General features: G+C 36.1%; 1 protein-coding gene across 3 annotated transcripts in view; it reads left to right on the top strand.

Moving 5' to 3' along the window:
- Positions 1-26,255, top strand: part of EEA1 (early endosome antigen 1) — a 130,510-nt gene that overhangs the window by 88,017 nt on the left and 16,238 nt on the right. For all 3 annotated transcript variants that reach the window (XM_002687214.7, XM_005206125.5, XM_059886839.1), the window contains 8 exons: positions 5,017-5,220; positions 7,919-8,119; positions 9,163-9,276; positions 11,631-11,786; positions 15,033-15,172; positions 18,692-19,022; positions 20,093-20,194; positions 22,028-22,222. In XM_002687214.7, the coding sequence (XP_002687260.2) occupies positions 5,017-5,220; positions 7,919-8,119; positions 9,163-9,276; positions 11,631-11,786; positions 15,033-15,172; positions 18,692-19,022; positions 20,093-20,194; positions 22,028-22,222 (1,443 nt within the window). The remainder of the gene's footprint in view (positions 1-5,016; positions 5,221-7,918; positions 8,120-9,162; positions 9,277-11,630; positions 11,787-15,032; positions 15,173-18,691; positions 19,023-20,092; positions 20,195-22,027; positions 22,223-26,255) is intronic.

Raw genomic sequence — 26,255 nt, 5'->3', positions numbered from 1 at the left:
CTCCTCCCTCCTTCCTCCCCATACCATCCCTCTGGATAGTCCCAGTGCACCAGCCCCAAGCATCCAGTATCGTGCATCGAATCTGGACTTGTGACTCTTTCATATATGATATTATACATGTTCCAATGCCATTCTCCCAAATCCCAATCCAAATCTTTTAGGATTTTAAATGGCCCTGCTGAAATTCCATCACCTCCACTAGCTTTATTGGCAGCAGTGCTTTCCAAGGCCCGTTTGACTTTACATTCGAGGCTCTAGGTGAGTTCTTACACCATCTTGGTTATCCAGGTCATTAAATCTTCTTTGTACAGTTCTTCTGTGTATTCTTGCCATCTCTTCTTGATCTCTGCTGCTTCTATTAGGTTTTTACCGTTTCTGTCCTTTATTGTGCCCATCTTTGCATGAAATGTCCCCTTGATATCTCCAGTTTTCTTGAAGAGACCTGTAGTCTTCGGCCTTCTGTTGTTTGCCTCTATTTCTTAGCATTGTTTACTGAAGAAGGGCACCTTGTCTCTCCTTGCTTTTCTTGGGAACTCTGCATTCATTTGGATATACTTTTCCCTTTCTCACTTGCTTTTCACTTCACTTCTTTCCTCAGCTATTTGTAAAGCTTCCTCAGACTACCACTTTACTTCTTGCATTTCTTTTTCTTTGGGATGATTTCCCTGACTGGCCTAGTGCCTAGTAGTTTTCTCTGCTTTCTTTAGTTTAAGACTGAATTTTGCTAGAAGAAGTTCATGATCTGAGACACAGTCAGCTCCAGGTCTTATTTTTGCTGACTATATAGAGCTTCTTCATCTTCAGCGGCAAAGAATGTAATCAGTCTGATTTCGGTATTGACCATCTGGTGATGTCCATGCGTAGACTTCATCTCTTGTGTTGTTGAAAAAGGGTATTTGCTATCACCAGTACATTCTCTTGGCAGAATTCTGTTAGCCTTTGCCCTGCTTCATTTTGTACTCCAAGCCAAACTTGCCTGTTCCTCCAGGTATCTCTTGACTTCTACTTTTGCATTCTAATCCCCTGTGATGAATAGGACATCATCTTTTGGTGGTAGTTCTAGGATGTCTTGTAGGTCTTCATAGACCTGATCAGCTTCTTTGGCATCAGTGGTTGGGGCATAGACCTGGATTACTGTGATGTTGAATTATTTGCCTTGGAAATGAACTGAGATCATTCTGTCGTTTTTGAGTTTGCATCCAAGTACTGCATTTCAGACTCTTGTTGATTATGAGGGCTGCCCTGTCAGGGAACATTTATGTTTAGGATTCCTGTATGTTGTTTTCTGTTTCTCATGAACCCTCTGTTCCTTATCAGTTCCTGGTAGACAGGAACGAGTGGAGTGGCACGCTGTTCCCAGGACTGAGGTCATGGGACGGAACGCATGCGTGGATTTCCTTCAGTAACCTGTTACCCTAAGGAAAAACTGTTTAGTCACGACCCTCTTACTCAAGATATGGATTGTTTTCTGGCCTTATGACCATCGTTGTTCCTTGTTGTTACCTTGGTGACGGTTGATATACGTCTGGTTTTTGTTCTTTATTTTTTTGAGTCCTTGTAGAACTTTGTATATACTCACACAGACATGATTAAAGCACCCTTGTTCCACCAGAACCTGGGTCTCCGTGTCTGTCTTTCTCTCTCTCTGGCTAGTTCTCTGGAGCATGGAAGCCTGTTGAACTCACTTTCCTGCCTGGGCTTTTAAGACCTCCTAAGAGGGCGCCCTGTGCCTTCGTGAGCCGTACGAGCCCTGTTGTAGGGCTTTATTGGAGTTCCACGTAACCCAGGGAATACTGGTGTCTTTCTCTCTCTATATTTTTCTTTCATCATCGACTTTGATCCGCCAAGTTCCAGTCTATTAATGGACCTCTACACTACTCCATTTCTTCTATGGGATTCTTGCCCACAGTAGTAGATAATAATGGTCATCTGAATTAAATTTGCCCATTCCCATCCATTTTAGATCACTTACTCCTAAGATGGTGATGTTTACTCTATTGCCATCTCCCCATCTCCTTGTCCACATCCAATTTACCTTGATTCGTGGACCTAACATTCCAGTTTCCTATGCAATACTGTAAAACACATTTTACTTTCATCACCAGACAGCCCCACAGCTGAGCGTCATTTCTGCTTTGGCCCAGCTGCCTCATTTTTTCCTGGAGCTATTAGTAGTTGTCTTCTGCTCTTCCCCAGGAGCATATTGGACACCTTCTGACCAGGGGGACTCATCTTTTGGTGTCATATCTTTTTGCTTTTTTATACAGTTCATGGGGTTATCATGGCAAGAATACTGTAGTGGTTTTCCATCCCCCGCTGGACCACGTTTTGGCATTATATATTATTATGTTACATTATATTATATATGTAATTTTATAGGTAAGGTGAAGAAAAATCATGGTAGAGCATTCCTGAAGATAACCCCTCCCCTCCTTGGATAAAGTTGGAATGGTAATAGTTGAACTTCAGGTAGGCTGAGATTATTAAAGATTAAACTTTTAAGTTGATGTTCAGGGGTATATCTGAGGTCGAAAATTCCACTCAGTGACAGGAGTGAAGAAATGATTCTGAGTATGTAGTAGAGGTTGGAGTCTAGAAATCTGTGGTGGCATCAATCTATGTAGCTTTGTGATTTTGCTCTAATACTACTTAGAAATGTAGGCATGAAGAAAGCAGATTGCAACACTGATCTAAGAATTGGGCTTTTTTGGGGTGGCTGTTTTGGCAATTTGTGGGTAGAAGGAAATGGAGAATGTAGATGAAAGAATAGTTAAGGTAGTTCATATCCGTATGTGAGGTTCAGGAAGAAAAGCTAGGTATATACTAAATAAGCTAGAAGAAAATTGAGGTTAATGTCTCTTTGAAGAGCAAAAGTGAGGTCATGAAATTGGAAGACAGTTAGGAAGTTGTGTTCACAGAGTAGGAGAGTTGACATATTTTTATCTAGAACAATTTCAGGTGATTTAGAAGATCCTGCACGTGGGTGATTGAGTGGAATGAGTAAAGGTCCAGGAATTAAGATGCTGTGAATGTTGAAGCTGTATTCTTAATTCTCTATGTATTTTGTATTTCCCAGGAAATTGGCAGAAACTGGGATTGAGAAAAAGACTAAATCAGGTCTCAAGTCTTCAGTGAATGAGGTAGGGATTCATAGATGATGGCAACACAACATAGACATAGAAAATGAATACATAATTCCCAGAGCAGCTTAAAATTTTTATTTGAGGGAGAGATTAATGGCGGTGAGAAAAAAAAATCTGGAAAAAGTCAACCTCTTCTGCTTGCCCAGTAGAACAGTCCTTACATATGAGAGAGGGCTGATAGGGAATTGGCACCTGTACAGGGAGAACCAAGTTTCAGCTTGGAATAGAGTGATAGTTCTGGGAAAGCTTAGGCCTGGAGCTGTGGTTCCAGAAGATTGGTGGATTGTGCAGAGAGGGGTCTTAGTGGCAGGAACAGAGGATGAGAGCAGAGAGATGAGGTTGCTTTTCATTGTTTTGTGATTGAAACTTCGAGGATGAGAAGCATGTTTGAAAGTGACTGATCTCACCTTGTTGGCACACATTGTTGAGGGTACCAGCTGGCTGCTGGCTCTGTCTCAGCAAGGTAGTGTGGGCTGCTGTGAAGTTTGCAGAAGGGTTCGTTAGGGCCTTTTCTGAGTAGAGGCTCTCTGGCTCTCATTTGGCTCTCTTAGAATGATTAGGGCAGAGGCTGTGACTCGGATAGCTCTCAACATGAATGAGTGTTGTTCTGGGGGTGGTGGGCTACTGCAGGTAAAACATGGAGGCCTTGGTAAAGTGAAAAAGAGGATCCCGTAATGGAGCTATAGAAGAGTCCAACTGGGCTGCTGAAATGAGCCTTCATGAGTGTATATGTGTTAAAATTCAATCACTTATTTTTCTGTTCACTCAATAAATGTCTTAGAATATGTGTGTCTTGGATACATTGATGAATAAAACAGACAAAAATCTTCACTTTCTTGCAGCCTACATTCTTGTGACAAGGTAGAGAGAGGCAGATAAACATGAAAAATAAGTGAATTATTTAGTGTGTTAGAAGATAAGTGCTATGGAAAGAAAAGCTATTTACTAGAGGGTGTATGGAGAAGGCAATGGCCCCTACTCCACTACTCTTGCCTGGAAACTCCCATGGATGGAGGAGCCTGGTAGGGTGCAGTCCATGGGGTCGCTAAGAGTCGGATATAACTGAGCGACTTCACTTTCACTTTTCACTTTCATGCACTGGAGAAGGAAATGGCAACCCACTCCAGTGTTCTTGTCTGGAGAATCCCAGGGACGGGGGAGCCTGGTGGGCTGCCGTCTATGGGCTCGCACAGAGTCAGACTGAAGTGACTTAGTAGTAGTAGGGGAGTATTGGTTGGTTGGTTGGTTGATTTAGTCACTAAGTCATGTCTGACTCTTGTAACCCCATGGTCTATAACCCGCCAGGCTCCTCTGCCCATGAGATTCTCCAGGCAAGAATACTGGAGTGGGTTGCCATTTCCTTCTCCAGAGGGAGTATTGGAAAAGGCTGTAATTTAAAATGTAATGATCATAGTAGGTATGATTGAGAAGGTGGCATTTGAGCAAACATTTGAAGAAGAGGGAGTGAGCCATTTGACTTTTGGGGAAGTGTGCCAGGTAGAAGAGATGATTAGTGCAAAGATTCCAAGGTGAAAGTGTGCCTGGTGTGATTAGGAATAATGAGGAGTCCCATGTGTCTCAAAATGGATTAAACAAACATTGTAGTAGATGGTGAAGCCAGAGTGTTAGAGTAAGAATGTGTAGTAAGAAGGTTTTTATTGGTTATTAAATTCTAGTTTATTATCAGTAATGTAGGTTTTATTGTTAAATATGTAGTTCTAGTTATATAAGTTTGCCATGTTAAAATGTAATGATTAATAAAAAAAATGTAACACTGAGAGTTTGAGTCTTAAAATTTATCATCTGTCATTTTGTTTGAGGAATAACTTTTAAATTCTCTATCCTTAAGGCAGTAGTTTTTAATTCTTTACAGAATGATTTGGAACAAGTACTACGTCAAATTGGTGATAAGGACCAAAAGATCCAGAACCTTGAAGCCTTATTACAGAAGAGCAAAGAAAATATTTCTTTACTAGAAAAGGAGAGAGAAGATCTTTATGCAAAAATTCAGGCTGGTGAGGGAGAGACTGCTGTTCTTAACCAATTACAAGAAAAAAACCATACATTACAGGAACAAGTAAGCTTGTGAAGTGTATTCTGTTTCTAAAATTTACTTTTATCTCTCTAAATCTTACTAAGTGTTCTATCTAAATAATTCTTCTATTATTTTTAGTACTTTTAAATTTATTTTGTATTTCTGACAAATACTTCATTTACCTCAGAGGTGGGTTGCTATTGTAGTGAAAGTAAGTTAGCATGATTTGATGACAGAATTCTCAGTTAATGTCCCAGGATGTAATTTATTACCTGTGTGACCATGAGCAAATCATTTCACTTTGTTGGCTCCTTTGAAAAGTATAGTTAGCTCATATTGAAAAGTTATTAATAATACGTTATCTCATGGCATTTTGTGATGTTTTGGAAAAAAGTGAGTAACAATATAAACTGAACTACTAATCAAGTGTTAGTTGTTACTGTGTATTGGTTAATATCTAGGCTTAGTGGTTACCTATCTTTTAATGATGTATGTTTTTGGAATACATAGCTAATAATAATTTTGGTAACTAGTTGCCTTATTCTAACATCTGTATGTTAGTTTAAATGGAGCTTATAAAATTTAGCTTAATACATTTTCAGACTGTAATAAGCACTTTTTGGAAAGAATTGTCCAATAAGGGAATTGTAATTATCTAAATGAGAAAGTATTAAACAATAAGTCATTTCAGTTTTCTAATTTGAGTATTAGAATATAACACAAGTTTTTTCCTCCAGGTTTCAAAGTTAGCCTTAGTTACCAGTTTATACTAGTTTTTAGTTAAAGTTGCATACAAATTAACATTGCTTATTATACAAACATGATCAGAAAAATGTACACAATTTTGAAGAAAGAATAAATAGAAGTAAATCTATGTACTTCTGCTTCTGGCCATGTTGGAATAACTGATACCTCTTTAGTCTTCCCACTATAAACAACTGGAAAAGTGGAAAAAACTGTGTAAAACTAGTTTTCAGACATTGTACAGCAAATGCACAGGGTTTTCATCCCTGAGAGAAGAGAAGCAAGTGAAGTGAGCCTTTTGACCATTCCAACTTTTGACCTGGAGACAGTTCTCAGACTGGTGCAGGGTGAGAAAATCCAAGGAAAGCACAGTGGTCTCACTGAACTAAAGCACGAGAGATTTGGAATTCAGGGAGATGGAACTCAGATTTGCAGACAGAATGTCAGAGAGGAGGCAACAATGTGAGATAAAGGTCCAGAAATCTGTGTAGGGATTTGCTTGAACCTTTAGCTGAATGCTAAGCTTTACACTCTTAAGGAGAGATTCCATGAGGCCGGACAGTGAACAGTTGTTAGGAGCTGCAACTTAAAAATGATCAGAACTCAGAGAGCTTGGAAACATTCAGGTCTTCACCAGTCAGAGAAGAAAGACACTTGGGGGCATTCAGTAGAAACCCCAGTAATGTCACACCTTAGAATTAAAACCAAATTAGCCCTAGAGTAAAAGCTAGTGTATATAAGCATGGGAATGAGCCTCAAAAGGATGCAGCTGAACCACAAGTATATTAATTGCCTACTGGAGCAAAATTCAATATTCTTTGAAAGAAGACAAATTTCAGACTTGTCATAACAAATATAAAAAAAAATTAATGGATAACACAAAGTGGAAAACATATGAGCTATAAGTAAGAGAAAAGTGATTCAATGGAAATAAAACCTGAAATAGGAGAGGATAGAGTCATCAGATAAGTACTTTAACACAGCTTTAAAATATATGGATATAAAGAGAAAAATATAATAATGAAAATAGAAGTGGAAACAAAAAAATAAAACTTTTAGAGGTTAAAATAATACCTAAAATGAAAATTTCACTGAATGAATATATTAAGTGGAAAAAACAATATCAGTGACCATTAAGACAAGGTAATTGAAACTGTCCACATTGAAGCCCAGAGAGACAAAAGACTGGGGTAAAAGATGAAGAGCGCCTCAGTGACCTGTAGGATAACATGTAGTCTAGGATATATGTATGTTTGTGTGTATGGTGTATACATATGTGTGTGTGTGTGTGTGTGTGTGTGTAATTTGTGTCAAAGAAAAATGTTCATAGAAATAATGACTGAAAAATTGTAAAGTTGATTAAAAATATGAAAGCACAGATTCAAGAAACTCATGAATTCCAACCAGAGTACCCCAAAGAAACATCAGATGAGTTGGATTTCACCTAAATTAAAAACATGCTCTTCAAAAGACACCATTACAAAAATAAAAGCTAAGACACAGACTGGGAGAAAACAGGTGTAGGACATATATCTGACAATTGAGGAACATCCAGAATATATAAAGAACTCTTAATAGTCAGCTCAGTGATTGTCTGGGGCCAGAGATGAGTGGAGGGTATTGAGTGCATGAAGAAGCTTTTGGAGGTAATCATAAGGTTTTCTTGCTTGTTTGTGGTGATGGTTAAATGAATGTACATATTGATTAACTCCCCTCAAACTGTATAATTGAATTGCATAACTTGTATTTAAATTATAGTTCAGTAGAGTTGGTTTTAAAAATGGTAAGAATCTCTGAATGTGATGTTGTTATGATTCTGAGAGGTTATATTTACTTATTTTTGGAAAAATGTGAATAATTTTTCTTGGAAAAAAAAAGTTGAGATAATCTATCCTAGAGTATTTTAACATTCTTATGGTGCTTACATTTGGGTTTCTTCTTCATTCTTGTTATATCATTTGTGACCTTCATAATTAGAGCCTTGCTTATATGATAGGTAACTCAGCTAACAGAGAAGCTGAAGAATCAGTCAGAAAGCCATAAACAAGCCCAGGAGAATTTGCATGACCAGGTGCAGGAGCAGAAGGCACATCTTAGAGCTGCACAAGACCGTGTCCTTTCCCTAGAATCCAGCATCAATGAATTAAATAGTCAGTTAAATGAAAGCAAGGAGAAGGTTTCCCAGCTTGATATACAGGTAATATTGCATTGTGCAACTTGTTTGTATGAATAAAACACTAGTTTTAAGCTATCACATTTAAATAATTTTTCTCTCTTCTTCTCTACCCCCTGCCTTACTTATTAATTGAAAAAATAGAAATAGGAATTAAAGTTGTATGTGGACAGTTTGTTGAGCTTTCCTGTTTGCCTTTCTCCCTACCAGAGTTTTGCACTTTTCTCTTTTTCCATGAGGCCGTTACTACTGTTTTTGAAGTTCAAAGTAGTTTGTTATTATACCATTATATTTCTGTTACAGATGTTTATTTTGAATTTGATTTTTAAATTTTACTTTAAATGTTTGATTTAATAAAAACAAACACACACCCAAAACTTTAGGGGATTCCCTGGTGGTCCAGTGGTCAGGACTTGGTGTTTTCACCATTGAGGCCCACATTCAGTCCCTGGTTGGGAAACTAAAATCCCTCAAGCTGCATGTGCAGCCAAAAAATAACTTTATATAGTACAAGTATGTATTTTAATATGTTTTCCTTCAGAGGGCAATATGGAAGCCTTGCTCTGTGAGTCAGTCACGGGGTGGAAATTAAGATATATTTCTTTCTCCATTCTCATTATTGTTTTTTTATTCTATACTACAGTAGAGAAAGTTTTAGAAACATTTCTAAGCTTTAATTTTCTTTATTTTAGGAGAATAATTCCATTAAAACCAGAAATAATAAAATAAGTATAAGAATTTGGAAAAAAGAGGATACACCTTTCTTTTTAAAATTTATTAGATGAGTTACAGATAATTCAATATGTGGATGTCCAATTTAAGAGAGAAAGGAGTGTTTTGGTGTTCTACAGGGACGTTTTTTTATCATTTATTAGAACATTATTAGGAGTATTCTCTCCTATTCATTCCTGTTTGGGGGATTATCACATACTTATTTTTTAATGTCTAAATTTTTGTTTTCTGCTGAAAGATTTAATTTTTAAAATTAATGAGAAAAGTATTTTACACTCATCACGCAGACACCAAGAATTAAATACAAATTAAATGAGTTGTAAATTTCGTTACAGGTTAAAGCCAAAACTGAATTATTGCTATCAGCAGAAGCAGCAAAAACTGCTCAGAGAGCAGATCTTCAGAATCATCTGGACACAGCCCAAAATGCATTACAAGATAAACAGCAGGTAGGAGAACTTGATGCAGTTTCCTGTCATAACCTAATGTTTTGGTAGATAAATTAACTGGAAAAATATGTGAAAATGATACTTTGATATAATATTGTGATTGACTTGCTTATTCTCCTTAATTTCTCCTTGAGTTCCGAACTAGTGAGTGGAATATACAGGAGTTAGACAGATGGAGATAAAATATAATCTTTGGGACTTCCCTGGCAGTCTTTGGTTAAGACTTGGTGCTTTCGCTTAACCTTGGTGGATAACCTTGGTGGCCCGGGTTCAGTCCCTGGCCTGGGTTCAGTCCCTGGTTGGGGAGCTAATCATCCTGCAAACTGTGAGGCGCAGCCAAAAAAGAGAAGTGTGTTATTTATGTTCTTGATAAAGCTCACCTTGTGCAGTTGTGGTTGAGCTGCTTAATACTGTTTTTCTCCCATAATAGAGACCTTGGTGTGATGAAATGTTAACTCCTAATTTTTGAATTGTTTCTTCATCCTATTAAGTGGCAATGACTGGGAAGGAGAGACAGACTTCCATACCTGTTTTAAGTGGACAGTCAGGTGGTAACCCAGGTATACTTACCTCTTGGCAGGAAAAGAGCAGCATGTCTTCCATTTCAATTATAAGAGTTACTACTCTTTTCCTGGGGGTAGGAGTAAAAGTGGGGCTAGAAAGAATACCAGAGTTGTTATTCTCAACACTTCTGATAGAAAAAAGCTTCGTACTTCAGAATCCAAGGTTAAAATGCTGGTAGATTTTTCTTACCTTTGACCAGGTAGGAATTTTAAAATTACTTTTTACTTGAGAAGCAATACTGGTTGTTGATCCAAAAAGTTTTGTTAATAATATAGTAGTATATATCAAGTTAATAAAACCTTTCTCTATATTTACCTTTAACTGCAATCCATTTTTCTCCTTATATGGAAATTTTGCTTTTAAGTTTGGTATATATCCTTCCAGACTTCTGTAAACATTGAAGAAAAAATATGTGTGTGTGTATGTGTACACATACAGGTCTCTTTGTTTTATACATATGGTATCTCTATGTATGTTGTTCTACAACTTGGTTTTTACTTTACATTATTGCTAAACAGGTCTATAAAGTATTTTCTAAGTACTATAGATCAGTGCCAGAAAGTATAGTGGAAAAAGTATGTATAAGAATAACCACATAAAAGTTGAAATTTTTATTTGCCCAAAATATTACTAGCAAAATTCTAAAGCAAGTAGCAAAATAATAGAACATTTTCTGAAGTATGTCTGATGAAAGATAGATATTTTTGTTTAAAACATTTTTACATAAGAAATAAATGAATCTACCAAAAGAAGTGAAAGATCAAAACTACATTAGGAAATCTTCATATTCATTAAGAATTAATTGCAAATTAAGACAGTAATATGCCCTTATTAAGGTAAAATGTTTGTGTGCATGTGTTTAACACTGTAAAGGCTAGGCATGGTGTAGAAGAACAAGTCGCTTCCACACGTTGCTTGTAGTTCAACCTTTTGATGGTAATAGGGAAAGCTGGTTGGCAGTATATTTAAGACCTTTAAGATTTTTCATATTCTTAATCTCACTTTTAGTCCTTTACCCTAGGGAAATAATCATAGTTTTAAGAATGGTGTTTGCATATCTGTTGGAAAGGTTTATAGCAATCCAAGAATACCACCAAGGGTATTTGGCTAAATAATGATCTATATGAATACAATAGAAATTTATGCAGTCATGTATAATGATAGTTTGGAAGATAATGTCACAGTTTTATGATGCTTTGTTATAAAAACAAAGGAAGTTACAGTAACACTGTATGTAAACTGATATCCTTTATCTGAAAAGTAGAAAAAAAGAAAAAGAAACTAATATACAGAAAAGTCTAGAAGGAAAGTTATCAAAACATTAATAGTATTTATGGGCAGTGGATTTCCTAATAATCTTTATTTATTTTGCTCTGCAATTAGATATTCCAAATCAATTGAACAAGTATTATAATGTAATCAATGTAATTAAAAATATTTTTAAAAATGGTATCTTGAACATTGAAAATATTTAATTATAGTATAAAAGCATTACTTTGTTATTAGCCTGCTTAACATCCTGTTGTATCTTTTGGCTTCTAAAATAACTCTTCCTAGAAAAAATTATTGAGCTATTATGTGTATAAACGTAGTATCTCAGAGTGTGTACAACTTCAGTTCAGGTCCTTTATGTTGATGGATAAATATAATCTCATATAGATTATTAGGCTTATTTATGGTCTTACTCAAAACACTTTCTTAAAGAGTTTTCTGCTTTACTTTGAGCAAACATTTGGGCCCTACAGCAAAGTAAAGCTTACCAAAGTTGTCTTTAATTATACTTTCTATAGGAGTTAAATAAGATCACTACTCAGTTGGATCAGGTCACTACAAAGTTGCAGGACAAGCAAGAACATTGCAGTCAGCTGGAAAGTCATCTTAAAGAATACAAAGAGAAACATCTGTCTTTAGAACAGAAAACTGAAGAATTAGAAGGTCAAATCAAGGTTTGTATAAAAAACTAGCCATATTTTCTATTGCTATAGCAATGGAAGTTGATGACCTAGAAGGAATCCAAGATTTTAAATTTGCAGGTGAAGGTCAAGTTGTGATATAAAAATTATTTGTAATTTTTCATGTCTTAATTTTGAATTCCACCTTTACTTTTAATTTCTTCACTAATGGATGGCTTTGCAAATAGCAGTTAATATATATACTGGTTCCATTGTAATGCCTAAATGTTTCAGAGAGACAGCCGTATCTACTCTGTAATTACAGGAAACTTATTTTTGTTGTTGTGAAGTCTCTTCTACCTCATAATTCATATCTCCTTCCCTCCTTATTCCCATATAATACTCAGTTATGGTATATTTCTTCCATTTTACATTTATACCCTTTGGATTTTATTTCTGATTATTAAAATTTTCACTGTGGTAAACTGTTTTTCTTTAACTCAACTTCAAGTGAAAGTGTTGATTTATATTAAAGAAATTAAATAACTACATATACTAGAGAAGGATTTGACCTGAGTCCTTTGCTCTTTGATAAATTTCTCAAATTACTATATGTGAAATTTACACCTTCACAGTCAGATTCTGTACAGATTCTGTACAACTGTAGAATCATGGGCTGTGTGTATGTATAGATGTGCATAGAAGAAGAAAATTACAGTTCTATTTATGGGTTCCCTTTTCATTATGGTCAGTAATAATAGTATACAAATTACATGGTGTAATGGTTGAAAAGAACAGAAAGGATTTTTTGTCTATTTGTTTTTAGTTGAAGGGCATGTAATGAGAATTCTGTTTGAGTATCTTTTTGTTGTTGTTTAGTCACTAAGTCATGTCCAACTCTCTGCAACCCCAGGGACTGCAACACGTCAGGCTCCTCTGTCCTTCACTATCTCCTGGAGTTTGCTGAAATTCATATCCGGTGCTATCTATCCATCTCATCCTCTGCCACCTCTTCTCCTTTTGCCTACAGTCTTTCCCAGCATCAGGGTCTTTTCCATTGAGTGGGCTTTACATATCAGGTGGCTAAAGTATTAGAACTTCAGCATCAGTCCTTCCAATGAATATTCAGGGTTGATTTACTTTAGGATTGACTGATTTGATCTCCTTGCAGTCCAAGGGACTCTCAAGAGTCTTCTCCAGCACCGTAATTTGAAAGCATCAGTTCTTCGGCACTCAGCCTTCTTCATCATCCAGCTTTTCACATACATATGTGACTGCTGGAAAAACCATAGCTTTGACTCTATGGACCTTTGTCAGTAAAGTGATTTCTCTGCTTTTTACACTGTCTAGTCTAGGTTTGTATAGCTTTCTTTCAGCATCTTTAAATTTCATGGCTGCAGTCATTGTCTATAGTGATTTTGGAGCCCCCAAAAATAAAATCTATCACTGCTTCCACTTTTTCCCCTTCTATTTGCCATGAAGTGATGGAAGTAGATGCCATGATCTTGGTTTTTTGAATGTTGAGTTTTAAGCCAGCTTTTTCACTCTCCTCTTTCACCTCATCAAGAGGTTCTTTAGTTCCTCTAAACTTTATTCCATTAGAGTGGTATCATCTGCATATCTGAGGTTGTTGATATTTCTTTTGGCAGTCTTGATTCCAGCTTGTGATTAATCCGCCCTGGCATTTTTTATGATGTGCTCTCCATACACGTTAAAGAAACAGGGTGTCTGCGTACAGCCTTGTATACTCCTTTCCCAATTTTGAACTGTCAGTTGTTCCACGTAAGGTTCCTACTGTTGCTTCTTGACCTACATACAGGTTTCTCAGGAGATAGGTTAGGTGGTCTGGTATTCCCATCTCTTTAAGAATTTTCCACAGTTGTGGTCCATACAAAGGTTTTAGCATAGTCAGTGAAGCAGTAGTAGGTGTTTTTCTGGAACTCCTCCCTTGCTTTCTCTAAGATCCAACAAATGTTGGCAATTTGATGTCTGGTTACTTTGCCTTTTCTAAACCCAGGTTGAATATCTGGAAGTTCTTGTTTCATGAACTGCTGAAGCCTAGCTTGAAGGATTTTGAGCATAACCTTCCTAGCATGTGAATGAGCACAATTGTATGGCAGTTTGAACATTCTTTGGCATTGCCCTTCTTTGGGATTGGATTGAAAACTGACCTTTTCCAGTCCTGGATCTTTGGACCTATGGACTACAGACCTTTGTCAGCAAAGTGATGTCTCTGCTTTTTACTATGGTGTCCAGGTTTGTCATAGCTTTCCTTCTAAGGAGCAAGCATCTTCGAATTTCGTGTCTGCAGTCACTGTCCATAGTGATTTTGGAGCTCAGGAAAATAAAATCTGTCTCTGCTTCTACTTTTTCCCCTTCTGTTTGCATGAAGTGATTGATTGGAGGCCATGATCTTCGTTTTTTGAATGTTGTTTTAAGCCAACTTTTTCACTCTTCTCTTTTACCTTCATCAAGAGGCTATTTAGTTCCTCTTCACTTTCTGCCATTAGAGTGATACCAGCTGCATATCTGAGGTTGTTGATATTTCTCCCAGCAGTCTTGATTGCAGCTTGTGATTCATCCAGCCCGGCATTTCATATGATGTATTCTGCAAATAAGTTAAATAAACAGAGTGGCAGTATACAACCTGTGGTACTCCTTTCCCAGTTGTAGTTATTAAGAAAATGTTTTGCTTATAGATGTTCAAACTATATATTCAACAATTTGATTTTGTAAATTTGTAAAAATACACAGTTATATGTATATATATGAGATAGAAGCCACACTGTGAAGAATAATATCTGAATGAAGAGATTATAGATGCCAAATCCAAGTTTAATTGGCTTTGTATTTATGGTCAAGAGCTATTAATGAGAAGGACGACATGACAACTCCATTTTAGTTTTGAATATTTATAAAGATATATATTTTTAAAGATTATAAAGTTTAATTGGGCCCTTTGTTTTTTCATACTTGAGTTAATAACTTTTATTCAAGTAATAAATATAATTATTTTAAGCTTATTCTCTTATTCAGTTCATTTTAAAAGTTAAAACTTAGTGACTATCTCTCATACAAAAACTCTGCTACTAGATCTTCTGAAAGATTGCAAGGTAAATGGCTCCTTTATTCAATAATGAGTTTAGAATGTTTTTTTGTTATTAACACAAGTATTTTTGTGTTTTTTTATTAACACAAGTACTTTTTGTGTTAATGTCAGTTTGAGTATAAACTAATGTTGTAATGTTTAATAGATAATTGTTGACATTAAAATGGTTTTATATTATATTTCTGCCATAGAAACTAGAAGCTGATATGCTTGAAGTTAAAGCAAGCAAGGAGCAAGCTTTGCAGGGTCTACAACAACAGAGACAGCTGAACACAGATTTAGAGCTTCGAGCCACAGAATTGAGTAAACAACTTGAAATGGAGAAAGAAACGTAAGCTAAACTACTTATGGGAGAGGATTATAAACTAAGTATTAAATTTTTCATAAGATTTCAATTTTCCTATCACAGGGCTTAAAGATTTACCTTGTAAACTGCTGATATTAATGTTAATGAAAAATAAAGCCATCACAATTTGGTTAAATAGGATGGCGTGTATCCAGTCACATTTTAGTAGACTTTGTCTTTAAGGGCCAAATATGGAGCTGACAGACTGGATCTCTGTCAAGAGGGTGAGGGTTTTTGACTGTCAGTAGTAAAAATGGAAGTCGATAATAGTAAAGATGGAAGTCGATGGATAGCCTTGGAAAGGTGCCTTTCAGGGAAATGAAATTAAAATCCATCAAAGTTGATAATAATTAATTGCACCTCCATGGTTTCATCCTTACTTTGGGAGTGATGACAAAACGTTTTTGTTTTCATGTCTAGTAAATTTGATCCTGATATTGTGAATGTGAGGATATACAGATGCATTTTGTGCCTCAAATGGCATTTCTTGTGACTCAACATATGTAGTTTCCAGCGCCTAGGTATTTGGGGAGTACATCTGATCCTTTTTTTTTTTTTAATAATTTTATTTTATTCATTATTTTTGGCTCTGTTTGGTGTTCATTGCTGCATGGGCTTTCTCTAGCTGTGGCGAGTGGGAGTTACTCTCTGGTTCAGTACTCCAGTTTCTAATCGCGGTGGCTTGTCTCGTTGCGGCACGGACTGTAGGCTGCACGCAGGTTCGTTAGTTGCGGTTGTAGCTCTAGGGCTCCAGAGCACTGGCTCAGCCTTTGTGGCGCACAGGCCTAGTTGCTCAGCAGCATGTGGGATCTTCCTGGATCAAGAGTCGAGCAGGCGGATTCTTTTACCACTGAGCTACCACGGCAGCCCACATCTGATCCTTTGTATCACCTACTAAGTGATTCTTCACCTCTGGAACCCAGTCATGTGACAGTAAAGATGACCTTTGAGGTGGTCCAGTTCAGTTCAGTCGCTCAGTCATTACTTGTTCTCTTTTCTGAGGCCCCTATGGGCCCAGTAGTTCTTTCCGGGGGAAATTTTGTGTTTCTAGTAAGGTGTTTTGTTTTTTTTTTTATTTTTTGCCTTTACATTTTATGCAGACATCTTTTATATGGGGTCCTGAATTTTTAGAGTACTAAGAAAGGAGGACTGGGCAAACATATCTGAGGTTTGACTAAACCCCACCCCTGATCATAGGACTCAGCCCAAATAATGGGGTACAGGGCTCCCCTTTCTCAAGGACCACCTATACTGCATGCAGCTCTTTCTCTCCAGTTTCCATCTTATATTTTCATTACTCTGCAGTTTGTGTTTTCAAATATCCTTTGTGATTTTTTTTTTTTTTTTGCTCTATGAGTTACTTAGAAGTATATTGCTTACTTTTCAACTATTCAGGGTTTTTCTAAATATCTTACTGTTACTGGTTTCTAATTTAATTCCATTGTAGTTATAGAACATACTCTAAAATTCTGACATTTCAAACTCTCTTATTTATGGCACAGTGTATGGTTTATCTTGGTTAAGTTTCCTTGTGCACATCTGTGTTTTGTTGGGTAAAGTGTTCTGTAAATATCAGTTAGGTTAAGTTGGTTGATATTGTTGTTCTAATCCTCTGTATCCTTGCCACTGTTTTCTCTGGTCGTTTCTATCAGTTTTTGAGAAAGGGGTGTTTAAGGTTTCTCAGGTTATGGATTTATTTATTACTTCCTTTAGTGACCTTTTAAAAAAATAAACTAAGTTTTACCATCACTGTGCAAACCTTTATTTCTTTATGTGTTCTTTGATTCACATAGTCTTATGATTTTATAATAATTATTTACAGGAAAGTTACGTAGCATAGTAAATACATCAAGTTCCAATTTTAGGGTTGGTTGACAGGGATTTTAACTATATTAAAATGGTCAAGTAATATTTATACAACAGCTTTTCTGTCTAGACCTTTAAATATCAGTGAGGTACAGGATTCTGTGAATGTATTTCATATGTTTTAGCTACTTTTTTTGAAAGTAAAAGTAAGTTTCTGGGGCTAAAAGTTAGAAAATTTCAAGGTATATATGCAGTTCTATATTAATACCCAACTTCAATTATGTGGCTGGTACATGTTTTAATAACCTTTCCTTAATATATTGAATTTATAATAAAGTACATTGGAAATAGTATGCATTCTAGAAATATTACTTTGTACTTGGTTTTGTTTTCAATTTAAAAAATGGTTAATCTCTAATGTGTGCCTTTCTTTTGCTATATAATATGCATAATTTTATTCATTTTATGAAAACAGTCTTTAAATTTCTTAAGCAATATCTTCATTTCTTTATTTTTTTGAGTTTTTAAAAAACTTTTAATTTTATATTGGAATATAGCTGGATTAGCAAAAAAATGTAGTGATAGTTTCAAATGAACAGCAAAGGGACTCAGCTATACATGTACATGTATCCATTCCCCCCCACTTCCTCATTCTTACAACTTTTCTGTTTTATAAAAAATTGAGGTATAGTTGATTTATAGTATCATGTTAGTGTTCAGGTTCTTGAAACTTCTTAAATCATTCAGGTGTAGAAAGTTTATGTTAGAGGACAAATGATAAGTCTCTTAACATAATCTACTGGGCTCTAGGATTAAAGTAAATCTTTTGTCTTTCCTCCATATTTGCTTAAACTTGTTATCATTTTTCCCTAAAATAATTTTTCTACACCTGAATGAATTAAGAAATTTTAAGAATCCGAAACTAACATGATACTATAAATCAACTATACTTCAATTTTTTAAAAAACGGAAAAGTTGAGGAAATGGGTTAGAAGGATTTTCCTGATTGAGCTTCCCTGGTGGCTCAGATGGTAAAAAAATCTGCCTGCAGCACAGGAGACCTGAATTCGATCCCTGGGTCAGGAAGATCCCCTGGAGAAGGAAATGGCAACCTATTCCAGAATTCTTGTCTGGCAAATCCTATGGACAGAGGAGCCTGGCAGGCTACAGTCCATGGGGTTGCAAAGACTCAAACAGGACTGAGTGACTAACACTTTGACTTTCATTTTTCCTGGTTATCTTATGTGTTTTGAAGTTTAGGACCTGTCAGATACACAATGTGTTTTATTTTTTCAAGTAAAGAGACAAATTTCTTTGTCCTTGGGGGCAACATAATAAATTGGTTCTTTAGGATACATGGAACAGTATTTCTGGCTGTCAAAGACTAGATGGTTTGCTGTATGCCCAGATTTCTTCGGGGATACACTGTGGTTAGACAAGACTGGATTAAATCATGGCCTTAGATGGTCTTGCCTTTATCACTAATTTATTTGACTCAAATAAAACCATCCTCATCTCTTAAATGACCAGATCAGATGTTCTAAGGCACTTTTTGTTTGTGTGGTTTTATGACATTAAATTATTAGTTTTACTTCTTAACTACAGAAGAAAGTTTTAAAGCTCAATTTATTAATGTGAATGGTAGATTAGAAATGACAAATTATGCATTATTAAAGAAATTGTTTCTTAAATATTTAGAGTATCTAATACAAAGTTGGATCTACAGAAGAAATCTGAAGCACTTGAAAATACTAAGCAAATGCTTACCAAGCAAGAAGAAGAAAAAACAATGCTTAAACAAGAAATTGAAAATTTAAGTCAAGATGCAAAGATGCAGCACAAGGAACTGAATGATAGGATTCAAACAGCAGTAACAGAACTACAGAAAGTGAAGGTGGAGAAAGACTCTCTGGTAGCAGAGCTTTCTGCAGCAAAAGAGAAACTGTCAAAAGTTTCTGATTGTTTGAAGAACTCCCAAAGTGAATTTGAAAAAGAAAATCAGAAGGGAAAAGCTGTTATATTAGATTTGGTTAGTTGTTTATGTTTATTTTCTTAGGTAGAAATGATTTTATTTAAAACATACTGCCTTTTCTGCTTAATTCACTGTTGATTTGTCATCCTGCGTTTAAATGATCTTAAGTGTTGTTATGAGAAAAGGAATGGAGATTACTTAACCTGAGAAAGAGTTATTTGTGCTTGTGTGTGTAATTTTCCAATGGCCCAGAAAGTTTTCAGTTGAATATATATTCTTTCTCTGTTGAGGACCTGGTGCTAGGTTTGGGGAGGACTGCAGCACGTTTGTCCTTCTGGACATTTCTGCAGAGAATATAACTACTAATTGAAATGTTTTTCACCTGACTGTTAAAAAAAGAAAGAAGACCAGAAAGATCTTAATGACTTCTAACTCTGGTGCTATAAACTTTCTGATTCTTTATTCAGTTTTCTAAAACTCTAGATAAAACCATGTCTTAGAGATATTGTAAACAATATTTAAACTATAGAGAAAAACATCTTGAGTCTCAGGAAATACTTATAGGGCAATGTATCCTCAGAAATATTTTAACCCAGAATAACATGGAATAACAGCAAAAGTAAAATTCTTTTGTTCTTAATATGAAGGTCAGTGAAAGTGTTGAGGAGCATAAAAAGCATGATTTTCATATGTTACTTTTATGTTCTGTTTGGAAAAAATGTCTGTATATCTTCCCTCTTAAGTTATATGGGATTATTTTAATTTATTGTTTCCATACTTTAAAAATTTTCCATTTTTTTGAAGCCCATTATTCTACTTTTAAAATAGCATAAGTTAGTTAATTGTGTAACATAAAAATGTGGTTTCCAAAGTATTCTAAAATCTTGTCTAAATATTATTGAAAGTATTTTTTGTGACTATTGGTTGATAATAGAAACTCTTAGCCTCTCTCCCTGTTTACTGCTATAATATTTGCCTGTTATTACTGAAATGAATGATTCTATCCCATCTTAAATCATCAATGATTCTAGTTTATTTCCTTTTGTGGATCTTACTAAGCTTATAAACCCTAAATTCTTAAATTTACTACAAATATTTTCTGCATAATGTAGTTTCCACTTTTTTAGGAGAAAACTTGCAAAGAATTAAAGCATCAGCTTCAAGTACAGACAGAAAGCCTGCATAAGGAGCAGAATGAAATGAAAAAGTCACTTGAAAAAGAAAAGGAGGTAAGATTTTCTATAACAGAAATATATAAAGCATAATAAGGTTTTATATTTTCAAAATATCTTCACAGTAGATTCTTAATTCAAAAGGTTTATTTTCTTTGTGTTCTACCAACTGCTAAAAAGATTTAAGCTAAATGATAATAAAAGGCCCAAAATAAAGGATTATAATTAATAATAAAATAAAGAATTATACTTAATAAATAGAGTCAACTAACCTGAGTGATTTAATTAAATTATCAAAGTTAAGGAACATTAGTATGGATAAAAAACAGTCTTCATAGATTTTCCATAGAAATGACATTTAAGTGCTCTTTGACATTTATGTTAGTGAAATATTTAATAATGGTTATATAAGAATCACAATTAAGTGATTGTTCTGTGGTTAATGCTTCTATTGTTCTTCATCAAAACAAACATGAGTAAATAAATGTATATAATATATATATATTATTATTATTCTCTGAAGATATAACCTCTAGCAGCTAGAGTCTAGGCATGTAGCTTTTTAGAGATCTGATTTGATAAAGCAGCAAAACATCATCCCAACAAGTCTTCAGTGTGATTATGTTCTGGTTGTTGATTGAAAGAAGACTTCTGTGCTTTATATGCCAGTCATAGTGGCAAAATTACAGTGATTTACTGCCCAGGCCGTGAATCCAGATTGTCCAAATTTATATCCTAACCGTGTCAGTTATTAGCTCTGCTGTCTTGACTTCTCTCAGGCAGATGACTCATCTCTCTGTGCTCCAGTTTCCTCAGTGGTAAGATGAGGCTGATAGTAGAATCTGTGTCATAGCTTTATTGTGAGAAGTAAATGGGTTAATGCATATCAGAGTGCTCAGAATACCAATTGTAATGAAATAAATGGTCAGGGGTTAGCTATTACTTTATCATTGGTTATCATAACAATCATCAGCATTGTTAACACTGCTTGACTCCTGTTTTGCACGAAATATTTCCCTTTGTATTGGCAATAAGCTGAAGCATCCATATACATAGCTCTGAAACTTTTAAAAGTAACTTTGAGTGGTCAATTGCTCAAATTAGGTCTTTAATGAAATATGCGTAAAACATGAAAATGTGACTTTGGTTGGAAGGGTGAGACGTAGTGTAGTTCACCTTGGCCACAGAAGAACCTCAGTGTGACTTCTATATGATAGTTAATTTTGAACAGAAATGTATCCTAATAAATTATGAAAACAGGTAATAGCAAAATATGCCTCAAATCTCTAAATGAGGACATGATTGTATGGTTTAGACAGATACTAAAGATGTTTGCCAAAATTATTTTGTTAATTTGTTAATATGATAGTTAATATGAAGCTATCCTTTCTGATTCACTTTGACTAGTAGACTCAGCATTTTTAAAATTTTATTTTACTTTTTTTGGCCCCACTGTGCTGCTTGCAGGGATCTTGAACCCAGGCCTGGCAGTGAAAGTGCTGAGTCCTGACCACTGGACAACCAGGGAATTCAGTTAGGATTTTGAGAATATTCAAGACAGTAGACATTTCAGCAATCTAAAGACTGTTGATTTTCCCTTTTCTATGATACGAGAATACCAATCCTGTGCATTTGCAGGCTCTATCCCAATGTATAAGTTAAAAAGGAAGGCAGGATTAAACAAATATTGATCAGTCCATAGTCTGATCCAATAGTGAAGTGTCAGTTATGAAAGTTCCATGAGGGCAGGGATTTTTCTTTTTGGTTTACTACTGAATATCTGTGGTCAACAGACTCAGTAGTTTCTACTTACAGTAATGCTTAATAGGTACTCAATAAATGTGTGTTGAATGGAGAAATGAATGCTGAACAGATTGTATTTTCTTTTAGACTTCTCATCAGTTGAAGTTGGAGCTCAGTTCCATGCAGGGACAAGTCATACAGGCCCAGGACAGCTTAAAACAAAAGGAAAAAGAAGAACAACAGCTTCAGAGTAACATAAATGAGCTAAAGCAATTGACTGAACAGAAGAAAAAGCAAATTGAAACACTCCAAGGAGAAGTTAAAATTGCTGTTTCACAGAAGGTAATGATATGATACTTACTTTCTATTGGAAGAAAAACTTTGAAGTTAAAATAACTGTATGATAGTTAACACAAATGAGTTGCAACAAAGACAATTTTACATATATGCCCAAATTTTCTTTAAGTTAAATGTATAATGCACTGAATTATATGATTAAATATCTGTCTAGATTTCCATTCACTATAACCATGTTGTTAGACACTTATTTAAAATCTTGGCACTAATTGTTTGTCTGATAGACATAAAACTGCCTTTTTGTAAAATAACATGTAACTAATGTTAAGAGAATATTTATACACCATTTATAGTGTATTAGAAAATTTTAAGGAATTTAAAAATCAGATCAGATCAGATCAGTTGCTCAGTCGTGTCCCACTCTTTGCGACCCTATGAATCCCAGCACGCCAGGCCTCCCTGTCCATCACCAACTCCCGGAGTTCACTCAGACTCATGTCCATCGAGTCAGTGATGCCATCCAGCCATCTCATCCTCTGTCATCCCCTTCTCCTCTTGCCCCCAATCCCTCCCAGCATCAGAGTCTTTTCCAACGAGTCAACTCTTCGCATGAGGTGGCCAAAGTACTGGAGTTTCAGCTTTAGCATCATTCCTTCCAAAGAAATCCCAGGGCTGATCTCCTTTAGAATGGACTGGTTGGATCTCCTTGCAGTCCAAGGGACTCTCAAGATAATTTATCCTTATTAATGGAAATAACCAAGAACAAAAATCACAAAGATATTTAAATATTCAGTAGTATAGGTTTCATTAAGTTGTATCATAATGGTTTGTTTCCAAACCTACGCTAATTTATTATTAAACATCTGTCCTTCATTCTTAAGTATGTTTTAGTACTTGTCCAGAACAAGAGTTGATAAAAGTGGATTGAGCTTAATATTTGAACAAATGGAGGTTTTTCCCGGTGTTGATATGTGCATATTAATTCATCTAGGGAGAAGAGAGATAATATCCCTAGTATGTGAAACAAAGTATATCATATTTTTAATAGTTGGCTTGTCATGTTACTAGAGGGGGAAAAAACCCACAAATACATATTTTATGCTGATCACTGTTTTTATAATGATTATTACGGCCACTTTACAAAAGAGTAATTTTCTTATAACACAAACAGGAGTAGACAAATTTGTCTGACCTTTTTTTGTGTGTGTTATCATATATATAATCATACATCAGGATGTAATTATCACAGTGTATATTTTGTTCTATGATTTGACATCTTGAGGTCATTTTTTCCCCTCAAATCTAGTAGCCTCATATTCAAGTTTTCCTTAGATCTTCATTTTTATATCATGATTTAGTAAATTAAAAAAAAAAGCCAACAACTATTTTTAGTACATTTTCTTTTTTATTTATTATAGTAAGATTGCTTCCAGATTTATAATTAATGTATATTGCCAATACTGTGCATGGCTTTATTAAATGGTGGTTCAGTCGGTAAAGAATCCGCCTGCAATGTGGGTGGAAAGATCCCCTGGAGGAGGGCATGGCAACCCACTCCAGTATTCTTGTCTGGAGAATCCCCGTGGATAGAGGAGCCTGGTGGGCTGCAGTCCATGGGGTCGCAAAGAGTCGGACACAACTGAGCAACTAAGCACAGCACAGCACGTTAAATGACATCTTAAGGATTTTGAGATTTAGAGGAAATGCTCTTATTGGTAGTTGTCTTGTATGGGACTGTTATAATGAAAATACCACAGACTAGACGGTTTAAATAATAAGCATTTATTTCTCATAGTTCTGGATACTGGAAAGTTGAAGATCAAGGCACCTGGCATATTGAGTGTCTGGTGAGGGCCCACTTTCTGTCTTGTAGGCAGCTGTCTTGTTGTATCCTTATATGACTGAGCGATTGTATTTCTTCTTGTAAACCCACTAATCCTATTCATGAGGGCTCTACCTTAATGACTGCCAAAGACCCCTACATGCAAATACCATCAGATTTGATCCAGGCTTCAACTTGAATTTTGGGGAGTCACAAATATTCATAGCAGTATGCTGGGGTCCAGCCCCGGTTGATCCAGGGAATTCGAAGGGGAGACGGCATCGGCGAGTACACTGGTTTTAATTAAATACTAATCAAAGATATAAAGAGTAATAGAATAAGGATAGCTCAGTGAGAAAATTCAGTGGAGAATAGAGGCTGAATAGCTTGGTTTACGCGGAAAACCAATAAAACTTCAAGCCAAGAAGTTTGCACCACCTACGTAGGCCATAGGCGTCTTCCCATTCTCCCGAAGGAGAGGAGACCCTAAGGCCTCCCCGGTCAGATATTAGAAGCCTGGCAGAATTAGTAGGCTTGGCGGGCCTCCGTGCTCCAGATGGAAATTCAGTCAGAGGTTGAGAGAAAGAATGACATGGGGAGACCAAGCTTCGGTGAGCAAGGCCCATAGCTTTATTTTCAACAGGGGTTTTTATACCATAAGTTGCACATAGAGGATAATAGGGGGTGTGAAATCATGCAAAGTCAGCAGTCTTTGATCCTTATCGAAACCAGGGTTTCTTTTCTGCAAACTTATCGTATACAAATGGTTTAGGTGATTTACATCATCTTCTGGCCAGAAGGCCTATTAACATTTTATGACTCTGACAAAGGTTTGTCAACCATAAGACTTATTTTCTCTAAGAGTAATTAGTTTGGCGCCATACTCCGAAGGTGTTAGATAAAGTTGCATTCCTGTAGGGCATAGGTGCAGTGGGTTTACAACAAAGGAAGGAATTTATTACCTAAAGGGTCTAAAGTTGCTAACACCAAGGCCACTACTTATTTTTTCTACATACCAACTATATTAATTAATACACATTCAAGGATACAATACAGGGGATGTGGAAACTTGGCAGCAAGCATTGGCTCATCAATGAAATCTACTAGTTTTATTCTGACAGCTTCTGACTCTCCGAGAGGCTCTATGCTATTTGAATATCTTAAGCTTCCCGTGCCTCTCGCGTTGGGAGACTGTAAACAATCGTATGCATAGCTGTAGGAGTCCGGGTAAACTTGTCAGGCAAGTTAGAGAGTCATCTGAGGGGTTTGGATTTAAACATTCCTATTATGCCCAGGAACTTTATTAACTGGAGCTGTAAGTTAACTCCTTTTCAGAGAGAGAAAGATGGTGGTGAGGGACAGCCCCCCGTAAAGTCAGAGGTGAGAGCACAAAGCAGTAAAGTAGGCAGACTCTGGTTTTGGGGGTAGATGCTAGAGAATTTCCAGGGGGACTCCTGAGGCTCGATCCCGCCTTTGCGCGTATGTCGAGCCTCCTTCCTCATGACCTTTGCCATGGGCGGAGTTCCTCAGGCTGACTACTGGGAGCAGTAGTTACTTTGTATTAGTATATAGATGCCAGAAAAAGGAACACCTTTAACTCAGGAAAGACATTTTGGGAGAGTATTGAGTGGTTAGCCAGTCTCTGTAAATTAGACTTGGAATTTGGAGTACCTAGAGAATAATTGAAAGGCAATAATAATTTGGTTTTATTGAGGAAAATGGTACCCCACTCCAGTACTCTTGCCTGGAAAATCCCATGGATGGAGGAGCCTGGTAGGCTGCAGTCCATGGGGTTGCTGAGGGTCGGACATGACTGAGCGACTTCACTTTCACTTTTCACTTTCATGCATTGGAGAAGGAAATGGCAACCCACTCCAGTGTTCTTGCCTGGAGAATCCCAGAGACGGGGGAGCCTGGTAGGCTACCGTCTATGGGGTCACACAGAGTCGGACACAACTGAAGCGACTTAGCAGCAGCAGCAGTGTACTTTCATGGAAAGAAGATATATTTTAGAGCCAGGTAAATCTGAATTCAAATTCTGTGTGACACACATCAAATTTGTGGTCACAGGAAAGGGATCCATCTTTCTGAGCTTAAAGAAAATGAGGTCATGGAGTTGTAAAGACTGAGATAATGTATTTAAAGTATCTAGTAGTGTGCCCAGTGTCATGTAGAAGCTAAATAATTGTTGGATGTTATATATAAGTATAGCAGATTATGATCGAGCAGTGTCAGTGTGCATGGTAGACCGTACAG

The sequence above is a fragment of the Bos taurus genome, chromosome 5, assembly GCF_002263795.3.
Source record: "Bos taurus isolate L1 Dominette 01449 registration number 42190680 breed Hereford chromosome 5, ARS-UCD2.0, whole genome shotgun sequence".
NCBI lineage: Eukaryota > Metazoa > Chordata > Mammalia > Artiodactyla > Bovidae > Bos > Bos taurus.
Note: the sequence above shows the minus strand (reverse complement) of the source record. Positions and strands in the feature narration are given on the sequence as shown.